This window comes from Bidens hawaiensis, unplaced genomic scaffold (assembly GCF_021521415.1).
Source record: "Bidens hawaiensis isolate Kalapana, Puna unplaced genomic scaffold, B.hawaiensis_p1.1 tig00002343_1, whole genome shotgun sequence".
In the NCBI taxonomy this organism is placed as follows: Eukaryota; Viridiplantae; Streptophyta; class Magnoliopsida; order Asterales; family Asteraceae; genus Bidens; species Bidens hawaiensis.
In genome coordinates, this window is record NW_027491127.1 from 2,656,201 (window position 1) to 2,675,249 (window position 19,049).

Genomic DNA, 19,049 nt, shown 5'->3' on the forward strand with positions numbered 1-19,049 from the left:
AATTTATCACTGTTTACAAGGTGCAAGGTATTTAAGTTGTAAGCATATATGAAATCACACATTAGCAAATAAATGGTTGTGGTGCTTGTATTAGGATAAGCTTCACCAAGGGAGTTAAAGTAAGGGTTCCTCGTGTTTAAGTTTTGCTCACTACCTAACGAAGAAAGAAAGAAAGACATTTATGACTTTAATATTTATTGGGTCTACAATTTCGATTTTCTCACATGCCAACTAACATGGACTACTTATAAGTATCGGACTAATGGACTAGTTAAAACATGAACAACGTATAATATAAGTTAACTCGGTTATTGAGTTAAAAATCTCAAAACCTAAAACCGAAAACCTTACTATGTTTTGAGTTAAAACCGAACCAAACATATAATTTAGTCTGGTTTAATCCGGTTAAAGATGGAGAACAAAAATATTCCTTAAAACAATTAGGGTGAGCATAACCGAACCATTAAGAACCGAAAACCGACGAAACCGAACCAAAATTAACCGAAAAACGGTTATCAATTACTTTTTGTACCCTCGATTAACCGAACCGAACAATTCATATTTTATATCTTCATTTTAGGGGTGTTGATGGGGTCAACCCGATCGGTTTTCGGGTTAATCAGGTTTTCAAAAAAAATAAAATCTAACCAGCAACCCGACCCTATTAAGGTTCGGGTCTTTCGGGTTAATCGGGTTTCGGGTTAGTCGGGTTGGTTCGGTCGGGTTACGTGGTAATTGCAGCGTTTCTAATATAATGATATCCCAGGTTCGAATCCATATTCTTCATGATTTTATTATTATTTTTTTTCACATAAATGACCATTACGTCAAAATGCCACTGTACTTAGGGGTGTTCACGGTCCGGTTTTGACGGATATTTTTTTGTCAAGCATGAGCCAAGCCTTTAGTAACTGTTTTAATTATTGAAAACCAAAAACAAACAGTTGAATATCAAACCAAACCAAACGAGTCGTTACTTGCGGTTTTGTTTTATGGTTTGAACTTTTATTCTCCTTAATATAAAATGTGTAATATTAAAACATTAATCAGAAGGGTAAACATATGAATTGACACTTTATTTAAGCGTGAACCAAACAATCAAGACGTGATATAAAACATGATATAAATAGATTTGGATTTGGATGTGATTAGATTGTAGACGGGCAATTTTATTTTTATTAAACATGATATAACTAAACATAAAAAGTTACATATATGTAATATAAAATATTTATTTGAACAGTTTCACGGTTTTAAACGACCGTGAACACCCCTAACTGTAATATCTCAACAACAAAATAATAATAATGTGATGCCAATATGTCAAGCTCTGCAACTGTTGGCTCTCTAAATAATTTAGTCTTTTGATTCAAGCAAAAACTCAAAAAAGATGGATATAAAATCAGTTTAGAATGCAATAATTTGGATAATGTTAATTCTTTCCTTCATTGGTTTTTGTTGATTTAGAACTGTATAGTAATTCTGGTTATTTCAAAAAGTGAGTAACTAGAGTTATAAACGGTTGGTTTCTATATGTATGGGAATAGGTTATAACTATGTCCCGTCTAGACCCATCTTTTTTTTTTTTTATAAATGATTTAAGAATTTGATTTTGTGTGACTACAAAGGATTGAGAATTGGAGTTTGTTTGTATTCGACCCATACCGATCCAAATACATGTGAATTGAATTGATCGGTTTGACGACACTAATCGGGTTAACCCGAAACCCGATTTTTTCAACAAATGAATCCAAAACCCGATCCTATTAACAATTCGGGTTAACCCGAATAACCAGATTGTGACACTCGTCAATTTCAGGTTAACTCCGTCAATTCAAACTTAAGATCACTGGATCTATAACGCACATCTCATTACATTTAAACTAAGGCTTTAAATGACGCTTGACAATTACTACATGTGTAGTCTTTCGGGATTTGCACCGAAACGCAAACGAGTTGACGCAAACCATTGGTGAATAAACGAAAAACATCAAAACAATAATTATGTGATAATTATGTGTTAGACTTATGTGTTATGTGATAACATTGTATGGAACGTTAACTCAATATGCAAAATAGTTAAAATAAGCTAGAAAAGTACAAATTAGAAGTTGAGGGACCTAGATGTAACATGTATTATTAATAATAATATTAATCTAAACCCTAAAACTCTCTCTCCCTCTCTCAAAACCGACGGCAGCCCCCCCCCCTTCTCCCTTGCGACCGGCAGCCATACACCACCCACATACCACCCTTAATCGACCTCGTTTTCACAATTGAAGCATCCCACATCCGTTTCTAGTCATCTCTCACCTTCCTCTTGCTTGTTTTTGTGCTTTTGAAGGTTTAATTCTAAACCCTAGATTCGAAAATTATATATATGGTGCTCATATGCTTTGTTTTGATTAGATGATGTTTAATTATGTATTGATTGTTGATTTGATAACTAGAATTGATGTTATTGCATGTTAATCGCTTGTTTCTTTGATTTTGAGTTCAAGTAAAACCCTAATCATGTATGTAGTGTGTAATTGATGTGCATGGATAGTGATTATGATGTCTAGAATGTCATATGAACGGATTGTGGTCTATAGATGATTAATATGTTGAGTTTGGATGCAAACTGTTTCTGGACAGATTGTGTTGTTGAGGTTCAATTGACTGTAACGGGGTGTGAATGTGAGAATTGGTCGAGATTATTAATACTACAGTGTGTTATGTTGAGTCTAATTTCTATAAAGTCCAAGTTTGTAATTTTTGGACGAGTAAAAGTTAATCTTTATGATTTTACAAAACTGAAGTGCAAATCTGAATTGTGAGACCTGCTGTTAAGTTGTTTCATAAATATCATATCTCATGAACTACAAGACCAAATGGGTTGGTTCCACTTCTGGAAGTTAACTTGTTGAGTTAAGAACCTAACCCAATTGGTCTTGTATTAATTGGATTTTTCATTTAACGGGAATAACAAATAAAATTCTGTTGCGCATGAATTTGACTGCTGTGAGTTTGTTGTAATGTTTTGATCATTATGAGTAAACTATGTAGAATAAAAATACAATAAAATATGTTCTGGAAACCTAACTCATGTATGCTTTTGTGACGATTTTTGGTGAATTAATTGAGATGCTATGACCTGTTGAATAGAGTAATCTTTCAAGTAAAATTCTGTCTTGATGAAACTAGCTGCTGAACCTGGTGAAAATACATGAAACGTGCTAATTATAAGGTGTGCCCAACCTAAGTTGGCGCGTGGCCATATGGATTTATAATAAGGTTCTCATCCTCGGGCGAATTATGAGGTATGCCCAACCTAAGTTGGCGCGTGGCCATATGGGTTTATAATAAGGTTCTCATCCTCGGGCGAATTATGAGGTGTGCCCAACCTAATATTTGGATGTCTTCCATTGCGCTAATGTAGTGGTGATATACCATGATAGTCCCCCAGTTCATTGCTGCTGAATAATATTAGTAGCATTGAACTTGTAATAATAAACTTGTTAATAAAGTTTTAATCACATGCGCGGACGAGTATAAACAACTTTTTTTATCATTTACAAAAATGATATTTGTTGTTTAAGAGATGTCACATGAGATTAAATAATTTCTCATAGTCATCTTTTACTAATAATCGTTCCAAAGATTTGGTAATACTTACGTTTATTAGTAAAGTCTTGACATCGTCCATTTCATTTCATAAACTAGTATGTCATATTAGTTTATTAATAAAAATGAAAATTGTGTTAAGACATGACTTGAGTAATCGCGCGCTTTGTGCGGTATGTTGTAAAAAATTGTGAAGTAATTCACTTTGATGGGAACTAATTTTTTTATCTTGTTGGAAAACAATTGATTTAAATGAAACTAATCAACACTTTTGGTATATTATTTTGTTTTAAAAATAAATGAAGCCCAAAAGTAGGAGGGGTAATTTTGAAAATTGAAAACTAATTCCTTCCTCTTTCAAAGATTGTACAATCATCCGCATGACGTACCTTATACACATCTGCATGTGTATGTATATGTATACGTATTTAAAGTTACCTCTTTCAAGCCAAGAAAACACCTCCATTCATCATAGGTAAGGTCCGTCCACCGCTAATGGTGGCGGAGTGCATTTCATCTACGCGACTGCGTAAAATTTTTTAAAATGGTGTGTATGGAAAAAAAAAGAGGAAAATGGGAAAGTCAAAAAAAAAAGGGGGAAATGGTTGAGCCGCTATTGGGAATAGCGGCTTAGGAGTAAATTTATTTTGCTTTTCTGACTTAGAGAGAGGGAGCCGCTTTTGGCAATGGAGGCTTAGAAAGAAAAGAGGGAGCCGCCATTGCCAATCGAGGCTTAGGAACAAACCAACTTAACCCCGTTTAATCTCCGTTAGTTATAGTATTGGGTATAAAAAAACCCACCAAAACCCTATCACACACCCTAACACACATTATAATTTTGTAACTTTAAAAAAACCCACCAAACAACCTAATACACATTTACATATCTCCATTTATATTTTATAAAAACTATACCTATTTACATATGTTAATTTATATATTTTATAAAACTAATTTGTTTAAATGATAATTTATTAGTGTAGGATTCATTATTTATAACCTAATTTAATTTTTATAACTCTAATATTAATTTGTATAAATATTTCACGTTATGGTTTAAATAAGTATAAATATGTTAAATTATTTTAATGTAATGTAAGATTATTTGACATCTAATAATATTAAGATAATGAAATAAAAAACTATAATACTATCAAGAACACGAGATACAAGACCTAAAATTCCTCAAAATATTAAACTGGTTAACATAATACACATACAAAGTAACACGAGATACAAGACCTAACAGCACTAATTTGGTCGGTTTGGGCAATTGTTGATCCTGTGACCCGGTTGTTTACAGCCAGAGCACAGACGCCCTGTCCTTTCCTGTGCATAGGTGTTATCCATCTCGTTACGCATCCTCCTCGCACGACGTCTTCCTCTTAGTATGGTTATCTTATTTGCGTCCCCATAAAGTGTCCATCCGGCGTCGTTCCGATCTTCTTTATGACTCACCGGATGATAGCTGTTGTTGTATTGCGCACGGTATGTGTCTGTGTGAAACCTGCTATACACAATACTTTTTGGATCTTCTTGTAGATAGTGGCAAACTGCAATTGCATGGCTACAAGGGAACCGGTAAATTTTCCACTTACCACAAGTGCAGGTTTTCTTCTTGAATTTGACCATATAAGGACTATCGCCGGTTTCATCGGAGGTCTGTAGGCATGTTTTCACCATGAACACTTGCTCAGGTACTGAATAAGGGAATACTCTATGTTCTCGAGCCCTTATTTCACGACCATGGAACAATGTCCACTTGCGGTCCGGAAATTGGGTTAAGCAATTATACGCCTGTTGGTAGTTTATGACGTATTGGTGAACCTCTCTTGTAAAGGTATGCTCAACCAATGCCCTTATCGGGAGCATCCGGGCACCACGCAACACATTGTTCATGCTTTCGGAGATGTTCGTGGTGAGGTTACCCCATCGGAGATTTTTCTTGTCATGCAGGAGTGTCCACTTACTTCTATCAATGTCTTTCAGGTATTTCCACGCATGTTTATTTGTTCTTTTTAGGTTGTACATTAGGCGATCGTACTTTCTTTGTTGTGTCGTGCTTCCGATCTCCCAACACATCTTCTTCAAGCTCACACCCTTGAAATGCGTGGCGAAATTGCTCTTTACATGCCTAAGATAAAATCGATGGTAGGCATTGGGTTCCTGCCAGGCTTCCAAGTTTTCCATGGCATTCTTGATTCCTGCATGCCTATCAGAAATTACACACAACCTTCAGGATCTGGGGTCTTCAACGTTCTCCGCAAACATTTGAAGAAACCACCTCCAGCTGTTGTTTGTTTCTTCATCAACCACGGCGTAGGCAAGCGGCAAGATCATGTTATTTGCATTTTTCGTAACCGCCATCAATATTTTTCCTTTGTAAGTGCCCCTTAGATGGGTTGCATCTATGCAGATTACAGGCATGCAATAACTAAAGGCCACGATACTTGGACGGAATGCCCAAAAAAGATAGTTGAATATTGGTTTTCCCGCAGGACTCCCTGTATGGTGTAACCACTGGACAACGGTACCCGGGTTTGCTTGTTGTAGTGCCAATAAGTAGCTTGGCAATTCATGGAAGTTTTCTTCCCAGCTACCGTGTATGTTTTCGACGGCCTCTTTTCTCGCCGCCCAAGCCTTACCGTAAGTGATATCAACATTCCGTTTCTCTTTGATGAGAGACTGAATTTGTTTCACTTTAATCGATAGATCTGCTTGAACTTGCTCTTGAACGTGGGCTGCAACAACATTTGATCTTAGGGACCGGTTGTTGTTGCGAGAAAAAGTTGTGAAACATGAATGGGCAGGAGTCCATGTTGTTATTTTGAAAAAAATTGAATTTACTAGCTTTCTGGCTGTGCATGTCCAAAGACATGGTTGAGAGCTTTGGGACTGGTTGTTTGTATCCTTGATACTTTTACATTTCGCTGTCCAGACTTTTGGTCTTGTTTCAGCCATAAACAACTCTCTGTTGTGGCTGATATTCCACATTCTGACAGCGTAATCAACTTGTTTCTTTGAAGTGAAATACATATTTAAACGTATTTCTGGATTGTCTTTGTCCCAGAACACCATCTCATCTTCCCCGTTATTATACAGGGGAGTATAGTCTTCATCCCATCCTGTACCAACAACATTAAGTTCTGGAAATTGAGTTAGTCCCTGACTTTGTTGTTGAGGAAAAGGAGGGATTCCATCGTCTTCTTCCTCTGATTCATACTTAGAAAGAGAGGCTTCACTCTCTTCAGTTTCTTCCATTTCTTCGTCCTCTTCACTGCCTTCGTTTTCTTGGTAGACGTGTGAGGAACCAGCATGTAGCAAATTCATGGAACCACCTTGCTGCAAGGTGGGAACTACCGGCGTCCATGTGACATGAATATTACAGGTGTACGGATGGACATGCGAAGCTAGTTGGTATATTAAGTCCATACCGTTTTCTCCATTAACACATGCTGTATATGAACAACCATTGAATTCATATAAGAGAGTTAACTGTGGACAAGAAGACTCTCTGTCAATTTGAACCCATTGACATATGTTATCAACGAACTCTGTATAACTCATACGATTCATAACTAAAAACGTTATGCTACGAGTTCCCGGAGCACCTACAACAACCCCTTGTGTGTATGAAACTTCACCCCATAATATAATTGTACCACAAACCGATAATGTGGTTGAGAAGAAGAATCCATTTTGATTTAGTGTAAGGGTTCTGTGGAATTTTGAGTGATGTATGTATGAAGCTAGGTAGATGTCAAAAAGGGTTTCAATTACGTATGAGGGGTAAATGTTACTACTGCTCTATATACAGTGACATGTTTGTATTTTAGTTCTAGACATGTGAACCTTTAAAACTATGATTAGAAAAAGCTGGTGACAACCCCCTAATTCATTCATGCCAGTGTATGGTTGTGAAATGAATTAAAGCTGATGTATGGTCTCAATCAACAGCAAAGATAGTACTGTATTAAACTAAGTTGGCCTGACTCTACCCTTAAATCTGTGACTCTACCCAAATCCACGGCCGACTCCACAGTTTGAAGACCGTTCTGGACAGTTTTAATAAGGTCTACCTGGACTGGTAAAATGGTCTGAGATCTTGATTTCCATCTCTTTCCCGCAGTTGCAAATCACCATTTTTACTAGAAAAAAGATTGAGATGCGTATAAAATTATGAAATTTGTTTGAAATCAGGGTATAACATGAGAGGTGTGGGGTGTTATTTATATACAAGTCGGATGAGGAGGAACCGCTTCTTCTAGTAGCGGCTTAGGAGATGTTTAAAGTTGATGCGTTGTCTCAATCAACAGTAAACCTATTTTGGCCTTACTCTACCAGTACTGCATTATTACTACAGGCTTTAATCAATGAGTTACATTTAAAGCTGATGTCAGTGTATGGTTTTGAGATGAATGAAAGCTGATGTATGGTCATTCATGTCAGTGTATGGTTTTAAAATAAATTAAAGCTGTGACATGCATAATTACATTATTGATGCGTTGTCTCAATCAACTTTAAACATATTTTGGCCTTTCTCTCTTACCCGCCACCCATGATTCTGTGACATTTTACAGCATGTGATGTATCACGGGTTTTCTTTATCCAGTATTTAAAGACAATACTTCATCTCTTATCAAACATAATTTGCATCAACACACTAAGTTTCTTCCTAATGGCGCACCGAAGGGACCAAGAAGATAATAAGAAATTTTATTCCTCTCAACCAGTGACCAAATCAGCACGATAGACTGATGATGTTTGGAGGCGTTTGAGAACCCTCATACAGTTATTTCGGGTTCCTCTTCATCCGTTCCCGAAAACCCCTCTTTACAAAATAAAGAGGCAACTTTGAACCCAGAGGGTAAAAATTGGTCTAAAGATGCAGTTGAGTTTTATACTAACGGAGATGCCCCCTTTTGTTATCACGAAACAACTAGATCGAAGTTTCTGGGGTAGTTTGTTAGGGTACGAGTCCAATGGAAGCCTTTCTGAGATGGTAAATTTCTAAACTCACATATGCTTGTACATATGATCTCCTAATTGTGTAACTTATATGATTTTTAATTATATTTACAGCACATTGAAGCGTGGACCGCAAGATTAATGATCCATCGATACGCAAAATTAAGAACTGCACCAGAGTCAGCACAACGTTGGACGGTGTTACCCCCGTATTTTTATGATGAAATGAAAAAAGAAGACTCTATAATTGCCTTAGAGCTGGCCGGAACTAAATGGCATATCCAAAACTTTGGGAGGTTGACAAAGTGTATATTCCTTTTTCATTTAAGGATGGTAATTGGTTACTCGTTCGCATAGATATGCGGACGATGGAAATTACCCAATACTGGACTGATAAAAGGTGGAGAACTGAAAGACTTCAAAGTGCTAAAATGGAGATGTTATCAGTGTTTTTTCCGTGGTTTCTTGATCGTATACGATACTAGCGAAACTCGGATATTATATACGATAAAAAAGAAATGGTCATGGGTTTAAGTGAAGTTGACGTGACTCAAGACAAGGGTAACACTGCTAATTCAGGGGTTCTGGTTTGTATGATGATGGAAATGCTGGTTAAAAAGAAACCCTTAGTGATTGAAAATGACGTTGAAGAGTCATGTTTTAACTACCGGCATCATATGGCTGACGTGTTATATAAATGGCGCGTGGAACCGATAATGTTTAGTTGCTAGTCTTGTTTAATTTAAGCGTCCCAAAACTCTTTGTAGGTTGTGACGTTTAACTGTGTTATGTGTGAGTGTTTGGTTTGTATTATGATGTTTAAGTGTAGTTTATGTAATGTTATGATGTTTAAGTGTTTGGATAAAAGTAAAAATATATTTTATGTTTCTGTTATTATATATATATATATATATTATATATATATAAAGAATATTATGTTATTATATATATATATATAATAACAGAAACATAAAATATATTTATGTTTCCGAAACCCTAATAGATCTGCAATATATTTATCTCACTCAGCTTTTATCCCTACCTCTTTATTATACCCTAATAGTCCAAAACATGTGATGAGAAGACAATATATGCATGCACCCAAATTATTAAAGCAAGGCACAGGCATGCATGCATGTCATGTGATTAAAGCTTCCAAATTATTAAAGCAAGACACAGGCATGAAGACAATATATGTGATTAAAGTAAGAAAGCAAAGGACATGCATTATGGAAACGATTCAGCATTTTCTTCAGCATGGCATGTGAATTCAACATGTGAAAGCAAATTACATCCCTATATATTTTCTCATATATTGTCCATGTGAATTCTCATCCAACACCACTATAATTTTCATCAATCTCTCACACCACAAAATTCTAAATTCTCCTACAACCATCAAACACCACAAATACTTCATACACCTTACAACCATCAAACACCACCAGAAAATGAATTACAACCTACATCTCAACCCGAGTCCAATGGATAGTAGTCTGTTGTACCTGGGTGACGAACACAGAGCCAGAAAATTGTTTTTGAATCCACAAGCGGGGGATGTCAGTACCATTGATTTTAAACGGGGTGATGGTACTCTTTGGGCGTATATTAACGAAGAGAGAATATCTATATCGGGTAGAGTTGGAAATTTCATCAGTATGCTTGGTTTTGGTGGCTTGGTGTCATGTGGAAAGGGTCGAAAAATTGATAGACCTTTGGTAGAAGCACTAGTCGAGAGGTGGCGGCCCGAAACTAACACGTTTCACCTGCCATTTGGTGAGGCCACAGTAACGTTGGAAGATGTTAACGTTCTATGGGGTTTACCCATTGAGGGCCTGGCAATAGCACCGGTTGAGGAGTCATACAGCCCCGCTGATCGCGTGCATATGTGCCAAACTTACTTAGGTTTTACTCCGGATGAAGATGATTTGAAAAATCACACGCTAAAAATCGGCAAAATACAAGAGTTTTTGTTAGAGAATCCAATACATGAACATTCAACAGACTTGTTATGTATGCCAGCATGCGCGTTGTATCTGCCTAATACTGATTACTAATAACTTATTAGCAGTTACGAATAACTCGTATGTGTCGTTACATGTGTTAAATCATTTGCGTGACTTTAATACTTGTGGGCAAATGAGTTGGGGTTCAGTCGCGCTAGCTTTTTCGTATAGAGAACTGACTAAGGGAACCAAGCCAGAAACTCGGGCTCTAGGCGGCCCAATGTCACTCCTACAAATATGGGCATGGACCCGGATTCGGCCAATGGCACCCACAATTATCAATGAGCAAATAGATTGAGAAAAAGCATATGGTGCAAGGTAATTAAATACGTACTATTGTAATACTAAGATAAATATTAACATTCTAATAGTCGTTAATGTCTTCCTGAAGGTGGACGCATAATAAAATTAGTAGAAGAGAGATGCCTTCAAATGTTATAAAGGCCCACCATACAACGTTACAGAGTCTACGAGAGTCCGATGTATGTTTTCTTTAACATAATGGTTTTATTAATTAAATTTTAAATACTAAGTATTAACATATTTGTATTCTTACAGTTTAATTGGATGTCTTATCGGGCGTGATCCATAGACTCCCGGGAATGTGCACATCGGGCCAACACAGTTGGAGATCACAATGTTATTTAATCTATTATAACGTGGTGGAATATCATCCGGTGGAAAGGGTGAAGAGGCAGTTTGGATTGCTTCAAGAGATCCCTCCCTCATTCCCTATTACCCGTGCCGTGGTTACAAAACTACGTAAAACGGAAAGAAAAGGGAGAACTGGAACGGACTGGTCTGTTTACCATGCAAGATATGTCGACGACTGGAACAGTAGACACGAACACGTGTTGGAAGGTTTGGACACCAACCTGCCTACGACAGTCAACAATTACAGTGACTGGTTCCATCAGCATACGGTCCTTTATGTAACGGACCCGAGGCACGTACGCGGTGATCTCCATACTGGATTCCATGATCACGGTGGACATGCAAGATACTTGGTTAGTATGATTATTAATCTTGAATTAAAATCAATAATTAAGTAACGCGTGTAGATTCTAATTGGTTTCATTTTGTAGGCGGATGGTATAAGCTTCATTGGTCAAGAAGCAACGCGTATGCAAAACATGGGTCCTAACCATTACTACACAAATTTGGGAGGGGTCCAACAAATGGCTTCACAACTGGTCGGATCAATTAGTCAATTTGGTCAGCCTAGTTACATACAGACCAATGAACCGGATGTGGGACCGGATAACACTATCCCCCAGCATGCTCCCCGTGGTCGGGGTCGTCGTGGTCGGCAAAGAACCCGGCCTTCAACAAACTATGGTGGAGGTGAGGGGGCGGAACCCCAACAATTTACAAGGCCAAACTATGGGGATGGTACCTCTACTATTAGAGGTGCAACACCCTACCATGGGGAGGGTACCTCACAAGTTGGAGGGAAAGCAATAGATTGGGATTCCGGTTATAGACCTTCATTTTAGAATGCTGGAGAGGCATCATCAAGCAATCCATTTGGTACCCAATCGAGTTTTAACTACAACCTAGAAAACAGTTGGGCTGGAATTTTTGGACAAACTCCTTATACCAATATGATTGCTCCAATGTACTCCGACCAGCCGGGGAACTTCCAGAATTTTGATAATACCGGTCTTGATGTTCCACAATCGCGATACCAACATTTAACTCCGGTTCCAATGAGCTTGGACCTGCACACGAGTCAACCAGAAAGCTCCGGACAACCAGATGATGATGAAGCCGAAGATCCACCACCAAGACGAGGACGACCACAAAGACATCCTAGACCAGTTGGTTGTGGCACTGGCGACTGTCTGATCCGCCATCCGCATAGGCATTAGATTATTACTTGTATTGTAAATTTTAAATTAGCTAATGTAATAAATCTTATTTTAACAAATAATATTGTTTTAATAAATAGTATTATTAAAAACATATCATTCATATATATTTTAAATATACTAGAGTTATAAAAATTAAACAAATGGAGATATGTAAATTATAATGGAGATATGTAAACAAATTAGTTTTATAAAATATATAAATTAACATATGTAAATAGGTATAGTATTTATAAAATATAAATGGAGATATGTAAATGTGTATTAGGTTGTTTGGTGGGTTTTTTTAAAGTTATAAAATTATAATGTGTGTTAGGGTGTGTGATAGGGTTTTGGTGGGTTTTTTTATACCCAATACTATAACTAACGGAGGTTAAACAGGGTTAAGTTGGTTTGTTCCTAAGCCGCGATTGGTAATGGCGGCTCCCTCTTTTCTTCCTAAGCCTCCATTGCCAAAAGCGGCTCCCTCTCTCTAAGTCAGAAAAGCAAAATAAATTTACTCCTAAGACGCTATTCCCAATAGCGGCTCAACCATTTCCCTTTTTTTTTTTACTTTCCCATTTTCCTCTTTTTTTTTCCATACACACCATTTTAAAAATTTTTTCTTGTCCACCAGCGGTAACCCACTAAGATTGTTTGCGGATGGAGCGTCACGGAGGTTTTTCTGTCCCGTAATCAACCCTCGGTTAAGTTTTCTCTTAACCCGCAGTTATCCTTCGGAAGTATATACTCGATCCCAGTACGTAAGAGTGTACTATTGACACACGTTTATCCCGTCAAAGCCCGCATGTGGCCGGACTTGTACCCATCGGAATTATATACGACCCGCGGTTATTAATGTTGGCAAGCGGAGTATGTATTTAACCCATATGGTTGTCCCGTAAGAAATTGCACTTGACCCGCGGTTTATGCCATTGGCGTTTGGTTTTTGGTCCGCTGGCATGAGTGGTCCGCGTTGATCATTGTTGCTTCTCGCGTAAGCAACTTATTGCGGTTAGAATTGATCCGCAGTGGCGGTAATATGGTCCGCAGAAAACGGAAACATCCTGCCGGAGCTTTGCTTTTGACACACGGAAGTCATATTTGCTCGCGTAAACAATGCTTGTGGCCGCGGAAAACAAAAGTGATCCGCATGAAGCTTGCTCGTGGCCGCGGAAGATGTTAAAAGATTGTACCGGAGGTTTGCTCGTGGTTCACGGAAGTCGAAAATGACCCGCGAAAACAGATACGCTCCATGGTGACTCGTGTTTGTCTGTCAAAATGTGCATGCGGGAGCAGCATGTCAAACTCTAACTTGTGTTTCGAACCTTTTGAAGTTTACGCTAGACTGATTTTCAAAGGGTGTAACTAATCAGCTCTTGATCGTTTTCAATCATGACGGAACACGTAGTCAATGCCGACCCGCATGTCACCTTGGTGCCTGAAATTGATCCGCCGGTGTCACAATGATGATGGCACGCCGAAACACGTAGGTGAACTACTGTGAGCTGCTACATGCGGAGGTCGTAACTGACCCGCCGAAGTTTGCTCGTGGTCTGCGAAAGTCTTAATTCGTATGACCCGCGGTTGCCGGATTTGATCCGCGGCTCCGTGTCAGTGAATTGCGTTGTATGAGGTTGGTCCCTCTGAGTATGTAAGTGATCCGCGGAAGTTTACATGTGGTCCGCAGTGATAATATTTGCCACACCATAGCTTATAGTTGATCCGCAAATAGCAAATGTGTATACGTCTACTTGCACGATCCCTGAGTTAACCTTACTTGGACCCGCATGTGACCTGAGTTGGTCTATGATTGGCATGGAGAAACTTTGATTTTTCCTGACATGATCGTGTACGTGTAACCATGGAAGATTTTTACGTTTGGAGCGTGCATGCGGCCCGCTATGGCGTGAATCGCCGGAACGCGCATGCGGTTCGTCACGGATATGCGGGTCATCCTTTACACAGCCACGCGATAACTGACGAGGTAGGGGCGTACGCCATTTATTTTGAAGGTGAGATTCGTTGTTTTCACCTTTTGTTTTCTCACTGTGCACTAATGATTTAGTGCTTTAATCAATGGAAAGCACCTCCTCTCACCATTTCAGATCTTGTCTCCCAAATGGATACAGTGCATAGTTGAGTTGTATCTTATGCTATTCAAGTTGCACCTGTTCTTTTTTATGATATTATTGATTTTTCTAGATCAAACGGTTGGCTTCCAATCAAATGATTTTCATATCTGGAAGTATGGAATGTGATAATTTCTCAAACGAGCTCGGATTTGAAGAAATCAAAACCAGATCTGGCATATATCACTCGGAAAAACACAGATTTAAGGGTTTTCCCCAAAGTTTGGTGTGCATGCGGATCGCAGTTCTGGCTCACGGGTCGCGTTGCGGACGCCGGAGTGTTGCATGCGGATGGCTCGCGGGTCGTGTTGCAGACACCGGATTGTTGCATGCGGATGACTCGCGGGTTGCGGTGCGGACGCCGGAGTGCTTATTCGCTGCCAATAAATGAAAACTGATAATACATGGCCTTCAATCTTTACGTTTTTTTTTTTGTTTTTGTTTGAGGTGACAGGAAAGTGATGGTATGTGTTATCTCATCTTCTCAAAAAGTGTGCCTGCTGTACTGTTCATGTTGAAACGAATACACATACACAACTTTACTTATTATTATTTCTTCTAGATCACTGATTGAATTTCCAATCAAGTGAGTTATGACAAAACCCAGATCTGAAGAGAAAAGAGAATGGATCTCCTGTAAAATGAACCGATGACTCCAGATCTGGAACGGCTCCAAACAGATCTGAAGGTAATTTTCAGATCTATGAATTTTCTGGGTTTCAATCAAACAGATCTGAAAATATGTTTAGATCTACAAATTTTTTGGACTCCCATGGAACAGATCTGAAAGAAGAAATCATAGATCTGGAATTTTTGATGAATAGATCTGAGAACCGAGATGAAAAACAAAGAGTAATTCCTTGCTGTTTTAACAAAAACACGGATGGCGCCAATGAAGAAACACGGATCCAATCCCCGGGTATGGGTCCTGGATCCAATGAGTCAACAGGGTAGGATACGGTTAACTGCTGATACGATACGCCTTGATCTTCTTCTCCGGTTGATTAGATCTGCCATAGAAAAGTGGGGGAGTGGAGGTGACTGCTAAGAAAATAAACTCTTGTTTACAGACACAAAAATAAATGGGAGCCAAGGGTCCAAGAGAAGGTCCTTTCAATAAATGATAAAGGCTCCTTATATAGGGATTCCATGGCTACAATCATGAACCCTAACCTTTATTGGGCCAGGCCCGGTTAGGGGTTACCTCCACAAACCCCCAGCCCAATGGGCCTAATTAATAGACAATAATAATAATGTAGTAAACATAATATATTATGTAATAAATGAAAGGTCGTACCGGGTTTGACGTACCCTACACCTACATGTATCAAACTCACACATATCTACAAGTTTTGTAATTTGAATCAATGTGGTTATTACAGAAGCTAGGAGCGAAAACCAAACCATTAACCGAAGGTTAATTTTTTGTTTGTTATTTAAAAAAAACCGAACCGAACCAATTGATGGTGATCAAGATTATGATTAAAAACTTAATGTTTTGTATTGTTGAATTTTAAACTCTACTACTCTCACAACTTTGTATTCGTATGGTTCCACATAACACACACCTATTTTCGTTTTTTGAATTCAATATATATGTGGTACTCTAATACGTTTAAACAAACTAAAATCATCATTTTCATTTTTTTAAATATTTTTATGGTTTTCTCTTATTTTCTGTTAGACCATTAAGTTTCGATCGATCCCACATCAATGGAATCAGAAAGGCGTTGATCTGGTGGATATTGAAAATAATTCTCTTGAACAATTTTAACAAGTGACAAATATAAACTTGGAAAAATTCATCGTCACTATTTGAACGGTTGCTGATTGAACTTCAGTCCCTCGAGGAGAGATGTTCGAACGTAGCTTCGGGTTCCAGTAAGGGACCGATTGTCGTGACGGGCTTATTTGAAGTTTTATTTTCCCCGGTTTAGTGGCGATAATCCTACGGGATGGATTGAATTTATCAAGCTGAGCAATATTTCGATTTGCAGAGGATGGCAGCGAAGGACCAAGTTAATTTGGCTTGATAACCTGGTTCTCCGGTGCTAACTTCGGGAAATTGAAATATTCCTCGGCTTGATAAATTCATCCCGTAGGATCATCGCCACTAAACCGGGGGGAAACAAAAATTCATATAAGGTTTCGCCTCACCGCCAATCACGACCGTCGGTCCCTTACTGGAACCCAAAGCCCCAGTCAAACCTCTCTCCTTTAGGGACTGAACTTCAGTCATTAATCGTTCAGACATGACATTGAATTTTTCAAAGTTTTTATTTGTTTCCGGTTGAAATGGTTGAGATTGTTTTCAGGTATCTATTATATCAACGCTGCTCTCATATATATCAAAGGCTGATGCTGTTGCTTCTTTTGCCATGTTCATAGCTACATATATTTATACCTGTTGCAGGTTTTTTCTCATTGTCCACAAGTTCTGCTGGCAATCAGAGAATTAAGCAATGCAAGAACCGAATGATTTTGTGACCAAAACTGGGTCACGAGCGTTTTTCTTTTTTATTTATAAGAAACCACACAAACCCACTTTTAAGCGAGATTAAGATCTAACCCTTTAACTCTAACAAGGGGGTTCGAATAGAGATTGGTTGTGCTCTAAAAGAGTAAAAGGTATAAATCTATTGACCAGTCCAACCCCAATATCTTGATTTCTAGTAGCAATGCATCGCGGATCTATATATATATATCATCTGCTAATACACGGCCAAGGAAACCAAGTAAACTCTTAGTTATTTTCTCCTAATAATTTTAAAACTTCCCTAATATAACTAATACCTTACCAAATAAAAGTAAATAATAATAAACCAATAAGCCAATAAATTAAACTAGAAAAAGACTCTTAACTTTTGACCCATTCTTGGCCGATCCAGTTTAAGCGAACAGTATTTTTGTTTCAAATTGAAAAAATTCGATAACCCCTTTAGAGCTCTGAAGTGTACAAGGATATAATATTGTTCTGTCATAAACTGTTATGAACTGTTTAGACTCCCGTAGGCCCAACCTTGCGGCTCGTTTAAGAAGTCTGACAAGAGAATGGATCTATAAAAAATTGGATCTCAAACTCCGTCTGTTTCGTTTTTTTCGTTCAACGTTTCCAGAGATCCATTCTCTTGTTGGGCTTCTTAAACGGGCCACAAGGTTGGGCTTACGGGAGTCTAAACAGTTCATAACATAATCCTTGATTATCAAACCATCATGTCAAGATTCTGTAATACAAACAGACATAAAACTAACTGAACTTTAATTATAAGTTTTCATTTGCCTGTGTTCAGATGTCCAGTTGAAGCGAGTGCGTGCTTGGAATCATTGCAACCTTTTCACACAGCCACTGCTTCGGCATTGATGACTTCTATGCTAACCCTTTCTCAACGCGGTTATTGTTGGCTCCCTGAAGGTAAATACACTTTCACATAATTAAACATAATTGCTATCCAATCTGTTGCTTGCATATCACATAATTTGATGCATGAAGAACTATGTCTATAGTCTATACTCTATTCGTTTACTTCAGTTTGATGACTTTAAAATGCGTGTTCGTTCAATGTTTGATTTGAGTTTTTCTTATTGATTAGGTAACTAACAAACCGTCATACGTCCCTCCTTGATCTTCTTTCATTTAATCTTGAGGTACGTTAGTGTTCGTAACCAGTGTCTGTAGATCACCCGGTCTAATCTTTATATTCAATAAAGCAACATCTTAGACCTGTTTTTATTATTAAGTTTGGACACCTATGACAGTTTTGAAATGAGTGCAATGCATGCTTATTAATTCGCATTGTATCTTGTATGATCAGCTTGCGATGACGATGTGTAGCAGTTAGAGACTCGCAATAGCAGTTATTGGTTACGCGAGTTGCTAAACTTTTTCAGTTTATTTTGATAAACATTCAATGTGAAGAGGCTATAATCAGGTGGAATGTATTCTCATCACAAACTTGAATAATGATTGGCACCAAAATGAGCAGTTATGCATTTGTTTCATATCTGCTTATGCATATACATATATATATTTTTTCGTTTTAGAATATTTAAACATCGTTAACTTTTTTTAATAAAAAAATTATTAGACCATGCTTATTCAAAACTAGACACTCGCAGGCATTTTACATTACGTGACGCCCAGTCAACATTTTGCAAAAAAAAACATTTATCGCGGTTAAATATCTGTAACTCTTCTGCAATCATTAATCATTCCCCTCCTCTCTCTCTCTCTCTCACAGACACACACAAAACGTCTACTTCCTCACGTTATATCTTCAAAGTTCACCACCACAATGCCAACCAAAATGTCAGGAAAGCGGGGGAGGGGGGGGGGGGATTCCGGATTGTTCCTTGACGGTTTGGCATCAAAATGCCACGAAAAAGATCGGGCTACGAATGGTCTTAGAAATCAGAAAACCGCAATAGTTGACCCCTTAAAACGGGTCACTTATATGGTCTAATCGTTTTGTTTATTTGAAAATTGGAAC

General features: G+C 38.1%; 1 protein-coding gene and 1 long non-coding RNA gene across 2 annotated transcripts; one reads left to right on the forward strand and one right to left on the reverse strand.

Annotated features, from left to right (window-relative positions):
- Positions 1–4,857: 4,857 nt before the first annotated feature.
- Positions 4,858–5,796, reverse strand: LOC143618830 (uncharacterized). The gene has a single exon (XM_077090913.1). It carries the CDS (start codon positions 5,794–5,796, stop codon positions 4,858–4,860), a length of 939 nt encoding a protein of 312 aa, XP_076947028.1.
- An 11,952-nt stretch (positions 5,797–17,748) lies between these two features.
- On the forward strand, positions 17,749–18,560 carry LOC143618898 (uncharacterized). Its single transcript, XR_013151103.1, has 3 exons — positions 17,749–17,974; positions 18,153–18,207; positions 18,375–18,560. It is a non-coding gene; the product is annotated as an uncharacterized LOC143618898 (long non-coding RNA).
- Positions 18,561–19,049: the final 489 nt, after the last annotated feature.

Bases quoted from the DNA above. Each gene is read 5' to 3' on its own strand.
- LOC143618830 (XM_077090913.1), bottom strand. From the start codon at position 5,796: ATGGAAAACTTGGAAGCCTGGCAGGAACCCAATGCCTACCATCGATTT.